The sequence below is a fragment of the Camelina sativa genome, chromosome 17 (genome assembly GCF_000633955.1).
Source record: "Camelina sativa cultivar DH55 chromosome 17, Cs, whole genome shotgun sequence".
Classification (NCBI taxonomy): Eukaryota; Viridiplantae; Streptophyta; class Magnoliopsida; order Brassicales; family Brassicaceae; genus Camelina; species Camelina sativa.
In genome coordinates, this window is record NC_025701.1 from 31,484,981 (window position 1) to 31,501,531 (window position 16,551).

The 16,551-nt window shown below is 32.5% G+C and overlaps 2 protein-coding genes and 2 long non-coding RNA genes across 4 annotated transcripts; 2 read left to right on the forward strand and 2 right to left on the reverse strand.

The window, feature by feature from the left end:
- LOC104758512 (lysM domain receptor-like kinase 3) lies at positions 667 to 3,958 on the reverse strand. Its single transcript, XM_010481394.2, has 11 exons — positions 3,151 to 3,958; positions 2,973 to 3,059; positions 2,580 to 2,873; positions 2,344 to 2,489; positions 2,164 to 2,253; positions 1,964 to 2,069; positions 1,736 to 1,887; positions 1,552 to 1,649; positions 1,311 to 1,458; positions 1,114 to 1,221; positions 667 to 1,024 (listed from the first exon to the last, which is right to left on the reverse strand). The coding sequence occupies exons 1-11, from the start codon at positions 3,719 to 3,721 to the stop codon at positions 860 to 862; spliced, it is 1,965 nt and encodes a 654-aa protein (XP_010479696.1). The 5' UTR covers positions 3,722 to 3,958; the 3' UTR covers positions 667 to 859.
- LOC109130046 lies at positions 7,228 to 7,894 on the forward strand. Its single transcript, XR_002036219.1, has 2 exons — positions 7,228 to 7,361; positions 7,460 to 7,894. It is a non-coding gene; the product is annotated as an uncharacterized LOC109130046 (long non-coding RNA).
- Positions 7,443 to 9,059, reverse strand: LOC104758514. Its single transcript, XR_762737.2, has 4 exons — positions 8,929 to 9,059; positions 8,745 to 8,824; positions 8,133 to 8,220; positions 7,443 to 8,020 (listed from the first exon to the last, which is right to left on the reverse strand). It is a non-coding gene; the product is annotated as an uncharacterized LOC104758514 (long non-coding RNA).
- Positions 13,166 to 15,263, forward strand: LOC104758515 (auxin-responsive protein IAA18). The gene is made up of 5 exons (XM_010481395.2): positions 13,166 to 13,657; positions 13,939 to 14,234; positions 14,348 to 14,480; positions 14,684 to 14,751; positions 14,837 to 15,263. Exons 1-5 carry the CDS (start codon positions 13,401 to 13,403, stop codon positions 14,869 to 14,871), a joined length of 789 nt encoding a protein of 262 aa, XP_010479697.1. The 5' UTR covers positions 13,166 to 13,400; the 3' UTR covers positions 14,872 to 15,263.

Consider the following 16,551-nt stretch of genomic DNA (forward strand, 5'->3'; position numbering starts at 1 on the left):
TTCAAGCTAAATATATTATTTTATATTTCATTAATTATTTTAATAAGTATGATAGTTTAATAGGAATAGGAATTCATATTTAAACCACAGTTAGGAGATAGAAAATCATATATCGGACGAGACATACCACTTTCTCTTACTATTTTTTTTTATCCCAAACAAGACATATTACCTTTCTTTTATTCTTTTTTTTTTAAATAGTTGCCTTTACAAATAACAAAAGTTACAAAACAAATAGTTGCTTTTACTGAGGCTATATTTTCAAAAAAAAAATTTAAATAAAATAAAATAAAATAATTATAGAAAACAACCCCGCACGTACGAGTCTAAATCTAGTAACATTGTATGAACACAAAACTAAAAACTTTTGATTCCGCATCTTCTAAAGTCATCATGCCTGATAATAACAACACATGGACCAGCATCAAGCAGATACTTTTAATCGCAGCCATGGTTTTATATCTTCTGCGTCTTACACAGGTAAGAAGAAGCAGCCGAGTGTAACAACATACGGATTATGTCCAAAACTTATATGTAACATTATACGGCTCTGTTTCATTTCATGTATCAGCATCAATCTATTGTAAGTAAATAAAGTGATGATGTTTTTGTTGTATAAGAAAAAATAAAGTAACGTTTTGATGTTTTGTTTGTAAGATTGCAACATATCTCAAGCATATAAACTCATGCATCTCTCTTTCATTGATTCTCCAAAAGAATACTCATATAGAGATTTGTCTCTGTAACTAACTACTTAGTTAGACTGCGATCGATCTTGATTTAGATATAAACTAAGCTTCTTCTAGGCAATGACGAATAATCGATAAAATCGAAAAGGGTTTTTAAGGTTTCATTGTGTTTATCTTCCTTGGACAAGGCCACTAAAGACTTGGCTATTTCCAGCAAGAGTTGCTTCCCATTCAATAGAAGATAAGAGTATCTGCGACAGTGATATAACCACTTGCTTCATGTTTGGTCTTAGAATCGGATCATCATCTACGCATTGCTTAGCCAACATAGCAATCTGTCCACCAAAATTTGTTCACAATGAAAAAAAACAATCATATCGTTACTACATTTATCAAACTACTAACCATTTGTTTCTTAGCTTACCTTGAACAAACAGTCGTGCGGGTATAACTCCATCATGTTGGGGTCAACAAACTCCTTCAAACTTAACATGTTCATCGGGTCTGGTGAGTTCTTAAGAGCTGCTAACATCTGCAATTGTAAAAGAAAAGCAAATAAGGGCTTTGGGAAATGAATTTTGCATCAAAGAAGCATAATGGTTCAAAACTCCAAGAACTTACAATAGATGCCAATGGACGTCTTTCTGGATTCTTAGTGCCCATTGCCTCTGTTCTTATAACAGCTTCTCTTCCAGATATAATTTCAAAAAGAACAACACCAAAGGCATAAACATCACTTTTCGAGGTGGCACGACCATCACTTAGATATCTGCAAAAGAAGAGACACTCCCAGATGAGAATTCACAAAGGTGTTATTGTATTAAAACTCAACGTAGTAGCTTCAGGTTTTTCAAATGCTTACTCTGGTGCAAGATAACCATATGTACCAACAACTTTAGTAACTGAAATTTCTCCCTCTCCAGTTTTCTCAACCAGTTTTGCAAGTCCAAAATCCGATATCTAGACACATGCAAATATAAGATCAACTACACTTTCCACAATTAAAGTCACAACATGTAATAAGTTTCACAAGTTCAGACTCAAACCTTAGCCCTGAATGCCTCGTCAAGCAAAATATTGCTTGTCTTGATATCTCTATGGACATAATGAGTCTTAGTATGTTCATGAATATATTCCAAGCCTCTTGCTGCGTCTAGTGCAATCTGATTCCTCATTATCCATGACAGTGGGGTATTGCCTTCAAGAACATCAAGAATTATATCATTATCATCATCTTTTTGTTAGTTCTTGTTGGTATTATTAGTCTCTTTTACCTTTGCTCTGAGGATCATGCAAATGATTTTTCAGCATTCCCTTTTGGACATACTCATACACTACGAAAAGCTCGTCAACAGTTGCAGCGTAACCAATCAATTCTACCTTTGACAAGAACAAAACCAAACCCAAGAGTCATAATCTCGAATCACTTTTAGACGCATAATAAAGATTACACACATTACACAAAGGGAATTACCAGATTGGAATGATGAACTTTGCAAAGCACTTTCATCTCTGCTGCAAACTCTTTAGTTTTTGTAGCAGTCATCCTTTTGACAGCAACTTCCTGTGTGATAAGTTTAACCAAAAATTACAACGAGTAAAGCTACTAAGACAACTCAAAACTCGGAAATGAAGATGTGACTTAAGCACAAACCTGTTCTCTAAGTAGACCAAAGTATACTGAACCATAATTTCCATGACCAAGTAGATTAGAATCCGAAAACTCATCTGTAGCCGCACGAATTTCTTCATAAGTAAACACCATAGGCTTTTCAATCTCAAACATTCCGTCACCAAGAGCTACATTCATACAAGAGAAAAACCAATAAAAAAATAACAACAAACTCTTTCAAAAAGAAACCACAGAAGATGGAAACAAAAAAACCAGACCTTTAGGAATAGCAACAACTTGATGATGACTCTGAGTTTCACCATTGGTTTGTCTAAAATCCCCTGATCTGCAGCAGTTATACCGACCAGAACCGCAAAAGAAACCAGATTTTCTAAGGATTTGGAAGCTGTGTCCATTACCATCTTCATCACTGGAACTGCAAATAGATGATCTCAAACAGATACATACAAGTATGCACACCACAAGAAGAGCAAGCACAACTCCAAGACCACCAACAATCCATATATAAGGCACATGACCACCACTCTTTTCAGTGTGATTCACCTGGTCAGCTTTCCAAATTTGGAAACACACATACATACATTCAGGACACTAAAAATAGAAACTTGAGATTCAGATCAGACAAAAACAAGATAACACAGAAACCAAACCTGAGATACTGCCATTGATTGCTGATGAAGGCGAGGGGGAAGGAGCTGGTGGATTTATCTTATTTGTCTCATAAGGCTCTCCAGGTACTTCAACAACAACAACAAAACTCAAGATCACTAACTTGTTCATCTTTAAAAAAAACCCTAACTTTGGCATTAAAAATCGAAACTTTATTACCAGAATCAAGTGGGATGTAAAGGAGATCACCAGCTGTGAAATTATCAGGATTCGACATCCCATTAACTTCTTCAATCCGATCCATACTAACACCAAACCGGCTCGAGAGAGATTGTACACTATCTCCATCCACAGCAACGTAGCTCATAAGATAGTTCCAGAGACCACTAGAGCAACCACAAAGAAGCTGAACAGAAACCACTGCCGCAGCACGAGCTTCTCTAGTCGTATTCGGTGGAAACGCAAGACCAGAGTAAGCAGAGACGACAGCATCGTAAACGTAACCAAGGCTTTGCCTGATTGTGAATGTTGTGTTCGTTGCGTATTGATGAGTCATGGTGAGACAAGAACAGTTCTTTTTAACATAGATGTAACCTCCGGAGGTGTCTGCTGTTATGTCTGCTGGTAACACATCGAACATGCTTTGGATTACTGAGAAAGATTGGTTCTGGTTTGGTTTGAAAGCGAGGAAAGAAGTACAGAGACGAGTTGTGTCAGAGCAATTCATTGGCTTTGAGGATGAGAAATTTGGTAAAAGAGTCAAGAAGAAGATGAAGAAGGTGAGATTCATTGTAGAAGAAACCTAAGTTTAAAAAATCAAGAATCGAAAGAAGGGTTTTTTTTGAGGGATTAAGAAAGAAAGAATCTTGATTTGTTGAGTTTAGTGGTGAAGTGAGATTTGGGTTTTGGTTGGTTTGGTTAATGGAGATGAGAAACAAGTAGAGAAGAGATGAAATCAGCCATGGAAGGAAGGAGTGAAGCTCACACACTCTCTTGTCGGACTGAAAAAAAAAAAAAAAAATCTTAATTGATGATAGGGGAAAATGTCAAAAATTAATAATAATAATTTAATAAATATCCAAAATAAGACCATGTTCTTTGTCAAATTCAATTTTATATTATATTTTTGAATGATCGATCATACTAACCCAAATTTTATATGAAGGAATTTTGTAAAAGTGATTAGACATTTAAGATTTAATTAGGTTTGGTGTTTGGTTTGAGTACCTAATACACTTATGTGTCACACTAGGCCTGGGCAAAAAAACTGGACCCGAAAACTCGAACCGGAACCGATCCCAAAATATGGACCCGAATCCGAACCCGGAACCGGTAAAATACTCTATTGGGTCCTAATCTCCTAAACCCGAAGAACTGGAACCGAACCGAAAACCAAATGGGTACCCAACATACCCGTAATAAAATCATATATAGAGAATATTAGTTATATATATTTTTATATAACATTGTTATTCAAAGTTACAACTTAAAATTCAAAAATATTATTTTTTCTTAGATCAAAATAATGAAAATACTCAAAATAACCAAAATTATATTAAAATGTTTAGCTATATTTTTTAAAATATTTATTTTTAAAATATTATTTTAATATTTAAAACATTAAAATTTCTGAATAATCGGGTAAAATTCAGATTTTCAGATTAAATTTCGGGTAATCGGGTACAAAAATACCCGAACCCGAATGATATCCGATTTTTTCGGATATTTATAGGTTCTGAAAGATTAGACCCGAACCGACCCGAACCCGGTAAGACCCGAACCGAACCCGAACCAATATTTTCGTTTACCCTACTGGGTCCTAAACTCCTCTACCCAAGAAACCCGAACCCGATCGATTCCTATCCGAACCCGACCCGAGTACCCGAATGCCCAGGGCTATGTCACACTATTGTTATTATCCGGACTTGAGGATGATCAGCGTCGGTTCAAGGTCAAAGAGGTTGCAAAATTATTCATACAAAATAAAATAAAAAAGAGGTGCAAAATTGCTATGGTAAAATCTAACTTGTTTTATTAGTGAGAATTTAATATAATATATCCGTTTAAGATCAAATTTTTTCAAAAAAGTTTCCCATTAATAATTAACTAGGTAGTAACCCGTGCTGTTGCATGGGCAAAAATTTTTCATATAACAATATAATTTAAGTATTTGTAAAATATTGGTATGAAATCTAAATATCGGATTTCAATTTGGATTATTCCACGTATATAACTTGGACGTATCTACTTTGGAACGGCAAACACGTCTCTTCCAGTTCCGTTCCATTTTATCATTCTCCATCCCGTCTCCTCTCATTCCATCTCCTCTTGTCACATATCCATCAGAATATTCTGTCTAATGTTCGTTTTTTTTTAAATAATTACTCGTGAGGCATTATTTTAATAGAGATTAGTTAAGAAATTTAGACGGGATACCCGAATTCTTCTTGAATATTTAATTTTATTTATTTAATTAAAATTATCCAAAAATAATTACAATTTTAAAAACTATCTAACTGTTTTTAAAAAATATCAAAATTCTGAAAATACCCGTTCCAAAGTGGTTTGTTACTTCACAAAATATATAAAGTCTCAATTTGAATATTTAATTTACATTTAGTTAGTAAAAATATAATTTTCAAAAACTCTCAAAATATTTTCAAAAATTCTCAATTTTTTTTGTGTGTGGAATAGTTAGTAATTTATTTGACAATCGATAATTGTGTTGTTTATATGAAAATGGTGATTAGTACTAACTTCTAAAGTACATAAATATAGCTCCCATTCTACTTATTATTTTTTATGTCATAAAAAAATGACAGCATTAGAACAATGAAAATGATAATGAATAATAAAGTTTTCTTATCTATATTCTTAAAGTAAAATCACATAAAAAAATTATTCGAAGTAAACTGACTAAAATATGGTATTGTGGTCTATGTCCCATGTAATCACCATCTCAAAAACTCAATCAAATATAGGAGCAAGATAAGATATATACCTTGATTTTTAATTAAGTATTTTGGAGATTGAGTTGATAATACCCATAGTTTTCCAACTATCTTAGATCATAAAAAGGTTATAAAAAAATAGAATAAAAAAAATTTAACTAAAAGAACTATAAAAACTCAATTGTACAAAAAGTCAAAAACGTTAAACAATATGTATCAATAATGGTTGAAATAATCTTTTCTTTATATAGATGAACGAAGAGTACTCGAGAAGTTTAGCTTAAACAAAAAAAATTCTAAACGAATATATATTACGAAAATTGGTAATTAAATTTCCAAGATTCTCAAAATAAAATGAAGGAAATTATAACTTGTTAATTGGAAATTTGGAACTATAACTGGTAAATTTTTAAAATAAAATTTCAAATATGATTTCAACATAAATTGGTAATTGAAATTATAATTGGTAAGAATTAAAGCTATTTTTTAGGGAATTATTCAAGTTGAAATTTTCTGTATTATAAATAGAGATACAAATATAGCAACCACTTTAAAATTTGTATTCCTACTTAATCATATTTCCATAATTTTTGTTTTGTTTTATTTACAAAAATATTTAATACAGTATATAGCAAAAATGTATTCCCTACATTTAAGCATAATAAATCATGTTATGTGGAAATAATTGTAGCAATTAATACTAATTTCCCAAATCTTGTCAACGTCTAAATATTAATACATGAACAAAATTTTTCTAGAAAAGGTTATATAACGGGCCGATTTAAGTATGGGTCTCGTGTTCAATAGTTTACTTATACTAAAAATTAAGATTATTTATGTGATTATTTTTATATTTGTTTATGTATTCATAATTATACATAATCCAAAAATAAAAAGGCGATTTAAAATTATATCCAAAAAATATTATATTTCTTATGAGCTTAACAAATTTATTTTTTATCATTGGTAATTATTATTATGCATGATCATGATATTTTTTGGGTAAATATATTAATGTTTATTTTTTAAATGGAAAATATTTGAATGGTAATCAACTAATAAAAATAACTAATCTGTTAAAAAAGATTGTGCAAAGGTACCAAGCTTTGCAAAGTTAAGAATATAAAAAGAGCTGACTTGAAACCAAAAACTACAATTGATAACTTAGAAAATCAAAGATGTAGTTTGTTTACAAAAGTCTGCAAATTGTTTAACCAAAACCTACAGTTTATATCCTGAGTTAGCAGTGGAGTGTAGTTACGGTTAACACCTTAGTTAATTTTCCTGTCTGTGAAGCCAAATCGTTTTCTGTATATATGAACCTGATAATTTTTGTTAGTGAGATCAAATTGGAGGAGGCTGCTGTCCTACACTACACATATGCAAAGTTTTCTGACTTAACCCAGGCGTGATCGATGTGGCTGCAAGCTTACAAAAGAAGATGTGAAAAGATGCTTTATGTTGGACTTTGATAGATCTGTGAGCATCTTTTCTTAAAATCCTTAGTCATTTCAAATCTTTATATTTCAGTTCCTTTTTACTATTTAATGATACCGTCTGGATAATGAACATTGTAGGCATTTATTATTGCGATAATAAGCCTGGCACTTTGAAGTTCTGTAAATGGTAATAAACTTACATAGAAATAACATTGGCAAGAGAAATATTCTGCAAACTTATCTATCATAAGTTGCAGGAGTGTAAAATGAGATAAGAGAACCCTATGTCTCTCAAGATGATCATAAGAAACACAAACCCGCTTTCTTCACTCTTCTTTGTCCCAATCCCTTCACTTGGCTTCCTAAAGCTACACAGCACTCATATTGAACCCAATATCGATATCAGTGAAAGCGAATACATCAGCTCGGTACTAAAACCTGCTATTCCTCTGTGAAAAATCTAGCATGTTCCATCCCAGGTGGCGATAGAGGAGGGACTGCTGATTCAGCCCCAAGAAGGTGCCTTGCAGAGATGCCTTCAGACTTGTTTTCCTTTGCTGGAAGGGAGTCAAATGCAGTAGACCTGGATGAGTTGCTTTTGTGAATTGATGATAAGAACTTTTTCTTTGAAAGATTTGTAGAAACTGATGAGACAACCGAGCTGAAGACACCAGATTCTTTTAATGCTTGTATAACAACCTGCAGTTTACCACCAACGTAATAAAGTTTTACAATTGACTTGCTAGAACCTAGAACTAAGACACTTGTGTTTGGAAAATTGGTATAATGAATTGTTGGGGTATATACTTACCATTGGTGAATAAATGCGAGTTAGAATACCCTTCCTAAGGAGTTTTGTCTTCTCCTCTTTGTCTCCCCATACAACATGTTCACGGTACCTAAACAGGATACATTACTTTTGTATTAAGACCAGATATTTTGTAAAGAGTGCAAAACTATCAAGACCAGATATTTCCTCCATACTTTTCTGACTCGCTTTTATTAACTTGTTTAAAGAATGTCAAAAGTTTTCAATCGCACAAGTCATTAATCGACAACTATAAATGACCTGTAACATTTGAAAAGAAACCATGCAATAAATTGAGTCCGTTCCTCTAAATTGTTGAGCCATTCATTCTTATCCCTAAAAAACTCAGCTTTTCCAAGATTTTGTTGAACATCAATCACTGATTTGATGATCTTCAGAATAAGCTCAGCTTTAAACTATGCACAGACCCATTCAAATCTCTATACAAAAACCTCAGCTTTAAACAATGAACAGACCCATTCAAAAATCCCTAAAAAACCTCAGCTTTAAACTATGACCACACACATTCAAATCCCTAGTTTAAAAGAAAGGAAAAAATCAGATTTGTATCGATTAATCAGCCATTTAATTAATCTGAAATCAACCCAATCTTACCTTCTCAATCCCCTCTTCTAAAGCTTCGAATCTATTTGTAGAACTCGATGTAACAGCCGCAGCAGACGCAGCCAAAACCACTACACATCAAGATTCAGAAACAAAATTCCAATTAAACTTGGTTTTAATCATCAAACATATACTTCAAATATAAACTTAATTAAAAGATAAAATAAACTAAAACCTTCGCATAATGGAAATTATTTTCCTTCTTCTCTTCCTCTGCATCTCTTCTACTTCGTCGACAAAAGGAAAAAAAAAAACTTTAAATCCATTTGGTAGAGACGGCGAGAGAGAGGGCAGAGGTGAAGGAAAAAATGTTTTTTTTTTTCAGTTCTTTGTTTACAGAGTGATGAGCGGCTAGGATTGAAAGGATTTTAAAATTGACGGTCACGATTTAAAAATAAGTAAAAAATGAACGACTGAGATTATAACATATAACCGGGTCAGATTATCGGGTTATTATGACCCGCGTGTTTATCCGTTTTTTTTTTAGTGTTTAATGACAGTTGTATCCTTACTGAAAAATAATAATATGGTCATAAGACCAATGACATTGTATTGTAAATTTTTACAAAACTAAGGTTTTTTTCAGACAATGTTTTACGATTAATAGTAGGGATATGTTGAATGATTAATATGTCGAATGATCATTTCCAATCAAAGATGAAAATTTTTAAGTTAGTCACAATACTAAATTAATATTATGATATATTGATTTACGTAAATAGAAGTGATAATATTATTATTTATTTGTAAATTTTAACTAGAATTCAATTTTTAAAATAATAGTACTGTACTAGAAATAATTAGCTACTGCATTGAATAGCATTAACTACACACAGTAAAACATATTGCTTTATTGAAAGAAAAAAACAGATAACATGGGGAAAACTGGAAAAGGTTATAACTTACAACTTTACAAGGTAGAAAATGACTAAAAATCTAGTATCTACAAACAAACAAAAAATGATACTATTAGAAATGGATTAGTAGAAAAAACGGTCAACATATAGAAATAGATTAATTAAGCAAAAGGTTTGAAGATTTTGTGCTTTATCGATTCGGAAGTAATGATACTCGAAAAGATTTGAGAAAACGACAGTTTAGGCAAAAAAAATATAAGAAAAATAGGTTTATAATTTAATCAAAGGTTTAAGCAAGTGATGAGTTAAAAAGAAGGTACAGAGAACAATGAGCTGTTACTGACAAAAGACAGTTTGGTTCTGTCCCACCACACACCTCTCAGATCACATTATGGGAACCTTTGATGCTGAGTTCTTCTAAAGAGAGAGTCACAGTTTTTGTCTTCTTTTCATAAATAATTTTTAGTCAAATTGACGCAAGAGAAGAAGATTCAAAAGTCAGAGTTGAGTAAAAATCACATATGTTCTAATTCATCGTAGGACTTCTCAAGTAGTCTAGCTGTCTAGGCACGTACGGTTTATAAATTTGAGACAAAATCTTTGATTGAACTTAAACCCCATTGTTCTAACTACGATTGATATTGTTTTAGTTCGATGCTATCGTAAACAGTACATTTTTCTTGTCCCTCACAACATTATTACCAGTTTTAAGAAAAATAATCACAATTCTTGAGCTCAACGTCATCTTGTACTTGTACTAGTCTTGCCAGTGGTGTATATGCGGATTTTGTGGATTGGACCACAACTAAAAGTCTAAAACTATACAACTTTAGTGTGGCTTTGATTACTAATTGGGCCACCTTATTTTCATGTGAGTCCATGGACCATCATAGGAAGGAATGATTGAAGCCGAAACATTTTTAAAACATAGTTTTACTTGTTTTGTATTGTTTTGACATAGTTTACTTGCTTTTTGGGGACATATAATTTTTCAACTAATTTTGTTTTTTTCGTCAATTTATCAACTTATAGTTTCCAACTCTTTTTTTATAATGCTCTAATCAATTTATCCAGAAATGGAATCTAATCAATACTTTGCATTTAGAGTTAGAATGGTTATTAACTTATTATGTATATGAAATACATATTGTTTGGTAATATTTCATACAGTAATGCAAAGTGTCTAATTTGTTTCTAGATGCTTTAGTTTGCTACATGAAATTAGTAAATGCGACTATTTTTAGAATGCTCTAGTAAAATCATAAAAGTATTTGACATTTTCAGCCAACTGAAGCATTCAAAAAGCGACGTCAGTGAAAAATTATGCATGAAGCTTCCACACAAAAGAAAGAAAAAATAACACTCAGCACAAAAACAATTATCACACGTTGGATATATATAGAAACGAATCTTTTGCACTGTTAAAATGCATACAAATAATTGAGCACACAAAATAGATAACGCTTTTATCATGAGATTAGACTTGACAACACAAACATTTTTATCGATTGGGTGATACAAATAGTAAAGTTCAGAACAAAATGATAATCATTCGTTAATTCATCAGATATACTCAATTTTTATTAGGTGGAGGAGCCTTATCAAACGAACGGACCCATGAAGAAAGAGTCCTAACATTTATTGATTTTTACCACTGCGTACTATTGCTTTTTTCTCAGATTTGACATTAATTTCACGATTTGTTTTATTCCTTACCACTTCCTTTCTTTCTTTTTTTTTTCTTTTTTTTCTGGAGTCGGCTATTTTTTTCGTATGTGTACGATAGTAATCGTGGCCGTTGGTTTTGAGTTTCATCGGTTGTGATTAAAAAACATATCAGGGGGATCTCAAAATCGGAATGAACTGTACAACTTTTGTCTACCGTCCAGATAGAGAGATCAAGTACCTGTCAGTCTCAGAGATTCGGTCTCTATATCTCTTTTAGTCTCTGTCTTACTCAACTCTCTATTGCCACGTTGCTTCCATAATCAAAACGCGCGATCTACCAAACACTGTTTCCGCGTTTTGCTTTTTTCCAAAATACTACAATAAGGTTAACACATATTTTTCTTGTCAAAATGTGTTTAAGTTAAAATATCAAAGAGAACTATTAGTAATAAGCCATGGATTTAAAAAATTAAAAGAAGAGTAAGTATATAAAAAAATGAAGCGTGATTAAGGTTGTCTGTCAGTCTTTGTCTGTAATATTACTAAGCCGATGAAGGAGTTTGTGTAATACGGAGACAAGAAATGACCTCTGATTGATAATCTTTGTTTATTAGAATTCCCACATTAACCCTTCCGTACTTGACCAAAACTCCCCATGAGCGACTCTCTTTTGTTGGTTTGGTCTCAAACGTGGGAGGAGAACTAACCATATCCCATGGTTCGTTCATTATTTTCCTCCCTCAAATCAAAAACCAAGTCAAATATGTCCTTAATTAATGCAACACAATAGTTCTTTGTTTTAACTTTCAACCAATTGTTTTATTTATTAAATTTATTTGTTATCCTCCTTTGTATAGTGGGCAAATAGCGAGAAAGTGACTAATACTATTATAAAGAAAAACCTGAACATAAACAAGAAAAAAAAAAGCGAAGTTTTTACGATGAAACGTTATTGAGAGATAGGAGAATAAGCTAGTGATAGAGAAAGAGTTTTATTTTATAGTAACATTTATTATGTTTTCCTTGAAGGTTATTAAATTCGATGAAGCCAACAAAATATTCCTCGTATCACTTAGAGTTTAAATATGACCAAGTTGGTAAGTTGGTAAATTGGTAAATGTTTGAGGGTTGTATACTTGTATCGTATGTAGTAAAAATGATAACGGGAATAAAAGCGACAAAACGAAAGAGAGAGAAAGAGAAGGGGTTTCGTGTAAAATGTCCAAATTCAATTTAACTTTTTTCCAAAACATTGGAATATGTGTAAGTAATGTTGTCCTATGGTGACAGACTGATGATAGGAGTGTGATCCTAACAGAGCAGAGAAAGATCGTAGGATCCTCCATTTCTTCTTATGGCAACCATATTTTAATTGAAGTAATTGGGGCTTGTAATTTTCACTTTCTCCTATATCCTATTATTACAAATATGATTCTCTATTTCCTTGTATATTATATTTTTCAAATAGTTATGTTATTTTTACGATACTACTAGTATTAGGAAAATATAATTAATTTCACATTTCCTTTATATATTTTTTTTCATCCACATCTATTTAAACTCTCATTGAAATTTGAAACTAATAAAGAAATAGTACTATATTTTTTTTCAAAAAGAGGCCTATGAGTATGAGGTTGGAATAATAAGAAGAAAAACAAACTAAAATAGCACGCTTTGCTTCCTCCACTAAAACTTCTGTAAGGGCAGAGAGAGAGAGATAGAAATAGAGATTGCGTGTGTTTCACACCTATAAAATTCTTTTTCTTTTACGATTTTTGTTTTTACTGTTTTTGCTTGGTCACCAATTTTACTTAAATTCTGGTAAAATTTCAATTTGATCCCTTTGTTATCCACTGGTTATATCACTACTGTCTCTCCTTTGTTATATAATTCCCAACTTCTTCTCCTTTTTTCATAAAGTTTGTCAAAGGGTATGTGAGAGAGAAGAAGTGAAGGAGAGAAGAACCCACCATAAAGTTTTTACATTTTTTCCCCTTAAAAAAAGTTAAAAAGCTTTTTGATTTGTATAAAAGACTCACTTAATCACCTCTCTTGCTTCTCATCTCACACACCATTTTCCATCTCTCCCTCTCTGTTTCGAGTCAACTTTTTAAAAACCTACATGAAGGGTTGTCATAGAAACGGTGAAATGGCTCCGAAGCTGCTTGACTTGATGATTCCGCAAGAGGGAAGACCATGGTTTCACGATGACGATAACTCTGTTTTCAACACAGAGGAGAAGAAGCTTGAGCTAAAGCTTGGACCACCTGGTGGTGGAGAAGACGAGCATGGTTCTTCGTTAACAAGACACATCAAGAAAGAACCTAAAGACAAATCTATCCTCTTCTCTCCTTCCACCAAAACCACATCCCATAAAAGGTTTTTTAAAACTTCATCTCTTACTTATTTTTTTGTTTTTATCTGTTTTGTATCCTTTTGACAAGATGATATTCACTTGTTATTAGCCAATAAGGTCCCATCTATCTGCAAAGACTTTGTTCATGTCTGCTTAAGATTAGATCTCGAACAAAAAAGAGTTCTAACCTTTCTGTTCTTTTTTACCCTTTTCACATCTGAAAGTTTCAGTCTTTTTAACTGCCCTTGTTACCTTGAGATTGTTCTTGTTTTACTGACAAGTTGTGTTTTGGTGTGTTTTAAAGAACCGCTCCTGGTCCAGTGGTGGGATGGCCTCCGGTTCGGTCTTTCAGGAAGAACTTAGCAAGTGGAAGCTCTTCAAAGCTTGGAAACGACTCAACAACCTCCAATGGTGTTGCCCTCAAGAACCAAAAGTGTGATGATGCTGTTAAGACAATGGAACCACAGAGACAAGGAGGTATGTTCGTGAAGATCAACATGTATGGTGTTCCCATTGGTCGTAAAGTCGATCTCAGTGCTCATGATAGCTATGAGCAGTTATCTTTCACAGTCGACAAGCTCTTCAGAGGTCTTCTAGCTGGTAAAAATTTGAAACCTTTGAACTTTCTCTCTTGATTATGAAAAAGATATGTTTTTTATAAAAGACACAAAAGATGATTCTTATGACTCTTTTTGTTTATGATATGTTATCAGCTCAAAGAGACTTATCATCATCTATAGAAGATGAGAAACCAATCACTGGATTATTAGATGGGAATGGAGAATATACTCTTACATATGAAGACAATGAAGGAGACAAGATGCTTGTAGGAGATGTCCCATGGCAGTAAGAATCTTTTCTTTTTCCTTTTTCTAAATCCGATTCAGCTTTTTGCTCTATGAAAAGGAGAAGCACTAGATTCCTAGTCACATATTTATTAGTATATCATAAACACACTTTGATCAATTACAAACTTAGTTTGGTAAAAGCTTTTAAAGTTTGTGGACTTTTTTTGGATCACTAATATTCAGTTTTTCTTAAATTGTCAGGATGTTTGTGTCTTCTGTTAAGAGGCTGCGTGTGATTAAAACCTCTGAGATTTCTTCAGCATTAACATGTAAGTGTTGGATTTGAAATCATCTTTTACCTGTCTTAATGAGTCTTTATGTTAAGTTATAGAAATGATTTTTGAATTTTTGCAGATGGAAATGGTAAGCAAGAGAAGATGAGAAGATGAATAAAGAGATCTTTTACAGCTTTTAAAGAAGTAGAGAGATGTTATTATTAATTGCATTTTGCCTTTAAACTTTGATGAGTTTTTTGGTCTTGACAAGTTTCTGATTCAAGTCTCCGATGTACATTCTGGTTTGTTACATCTTCTTTTGGCTTTTGAGAGAGATATCATGGATGGGTTCTGTTGGAATTCAAGACCAAACAACAGTCCTGCCAAACAATGAAATGATGATTTTTTTTGGGTCTTGAGAGTAAATTTACGAAACCCTTTAGGCATTATTCACTTCTGTTTTAAAAGCTTTGGTAATGATTTGTCACACTTGATCTAACACTTTAAAGTATTGTAACTCTCCATATGTCTGTCTGCAACAAAGCATCTTTTTTGAAAAAAAGAAAGCAATCTTTTTCTCTGCCAAAAGCTCTTTAGCTTTTATTAACTCTACTTAAGCCTATATTGTAATGAACTCTTGAGAGTGATAGGTTTTAAAAATATTGAACAACTTTTCTTTAAATGAGTTGTTAGGACAGATATTCAAACCAATGACTCTCATCACATCGTTAGCATCTTTGTCTTGGAGACTTGGGCGACAGAATAGAGATACAAAAGGTGAAGAGTTGTTCATATATATGTACATTGGTGGTGGTGGCTATGGAATATTGCAAAAGAGACTAAATTGAATGAATTTGTAAAGAGTCTTTTTCGTTGAGAGAATTTGCCTAAACTATTCAAAGCAGCAATATGAGACTTTTAATAGTTACTTTTTTAGTTAAATGAATTCTATATTCTTTTGTAGTCTACATGGCCAATTGTGTTGTCCTCAACATTTTAGGACCACTCTATCTTTATTCTAAAAGATTAGCACTCTGGTTTAAGTTCAAGCACTAAGCCCAAAATAAAATAAATAAAAACTTCAGTGCTAACTAAAAACTCTAAATCTAAGATAAAGTGGTATGATGCTGTTGAAACACTTCAAATTCTAAGGGAAAAATGTCCAATGCAAAAACAAAAAGGGTATAAGAATTTATGTTGTCAAATTGAATATTATGTTTAGCTACTGGTTTTTGTTTACCAGACAGTTCAAAATCTTGTTTAAGGTCAAATAGTAAGTCTTGTTTAAGGTCAAGTATTAACCCTAAATTGTCAGGGTTTGTTTTTCTTTTTAGCAAAAACAGTATTTAAGCAAAGCTTAGTATCAGTGATGTAAAATGTTTATTTTTCTTTGAATATAATTTAACATTAAATTCAAAAAAAAAAAGTCATTAAGTCCTGTTTCCAAACAATAAATTTATTTTAATAAACAATACTCATCATGATATTGAAGTTTTTTTTTTTTTTTCTGTTAGGTATTAAATATATCTAATTATTGAATTTACTTTGAATAAAAATAAAATCTGATTTCATTTACATTTACAAAACTAAAATATTATGTGCAGGCACCGGAAGACTGGCCGACTGGCCGACTTTCTCTAATCTGCTGGAGGATTTCTCATTGCTTCGAAGTTCCTTTCCCTCCTTCTCCCTCTCCAGGATTCCTCGCGATGACAATGTCAGGGCCGATTGCCTCGCTCGATCTTCACGAACCCTACCTTCAGTTTCTACCTTTGTAAACTCGTATCCTCCTGTTTGGGCAACCAATCATGGAGTTCTCTTTTAATTTTAATATAGTTTGGTTGAAAAAAAAAA

Coding starts and splice junctions, on each gene's coding strand:
- LOC104758512 (XM_010481394.2), bottom strand. CDS start 3,721: ATGAATCTCACCTTCTTCATCTTCTTCTTGACTCTTTTACCAAATTTC. Junction 3,060..3,150: donor TTACATCCCACTTGATTCTG/GTAATAAAGTTT, acceptor TTGTTGTTGAAG/TACCTGGAGAGCCTTATGAG. Junction 1,888..1,963: donor GCATGATCCTCAGAGCAAAG/GTAAAAGAGACT, acceptor ATGTTCTTGAAG/GCAATACCCCACTGTCATGG.
- LOC104758515 (XM_010481395.2), top strand. CDS start 13,401: ATGAAGGGTTGTCATAGAAACGGTGAAATGGCTCCGAAGCTGCTTGAC. Junction 14,481..14,683: donor GTAGGAGATGTCCCATGGCA/GTAAGAATCTTT, acceptor TTAAATTGTCAG/GATGTTTGTGTCTTCTGTTA. Junction 14,752..14,836: donor GATTTCTTCAGCATTAACAT/GTAAGTGTTGGA, acceptor GAATTTTTGCAG/ATGGAAATGGTAAGCAAGAG.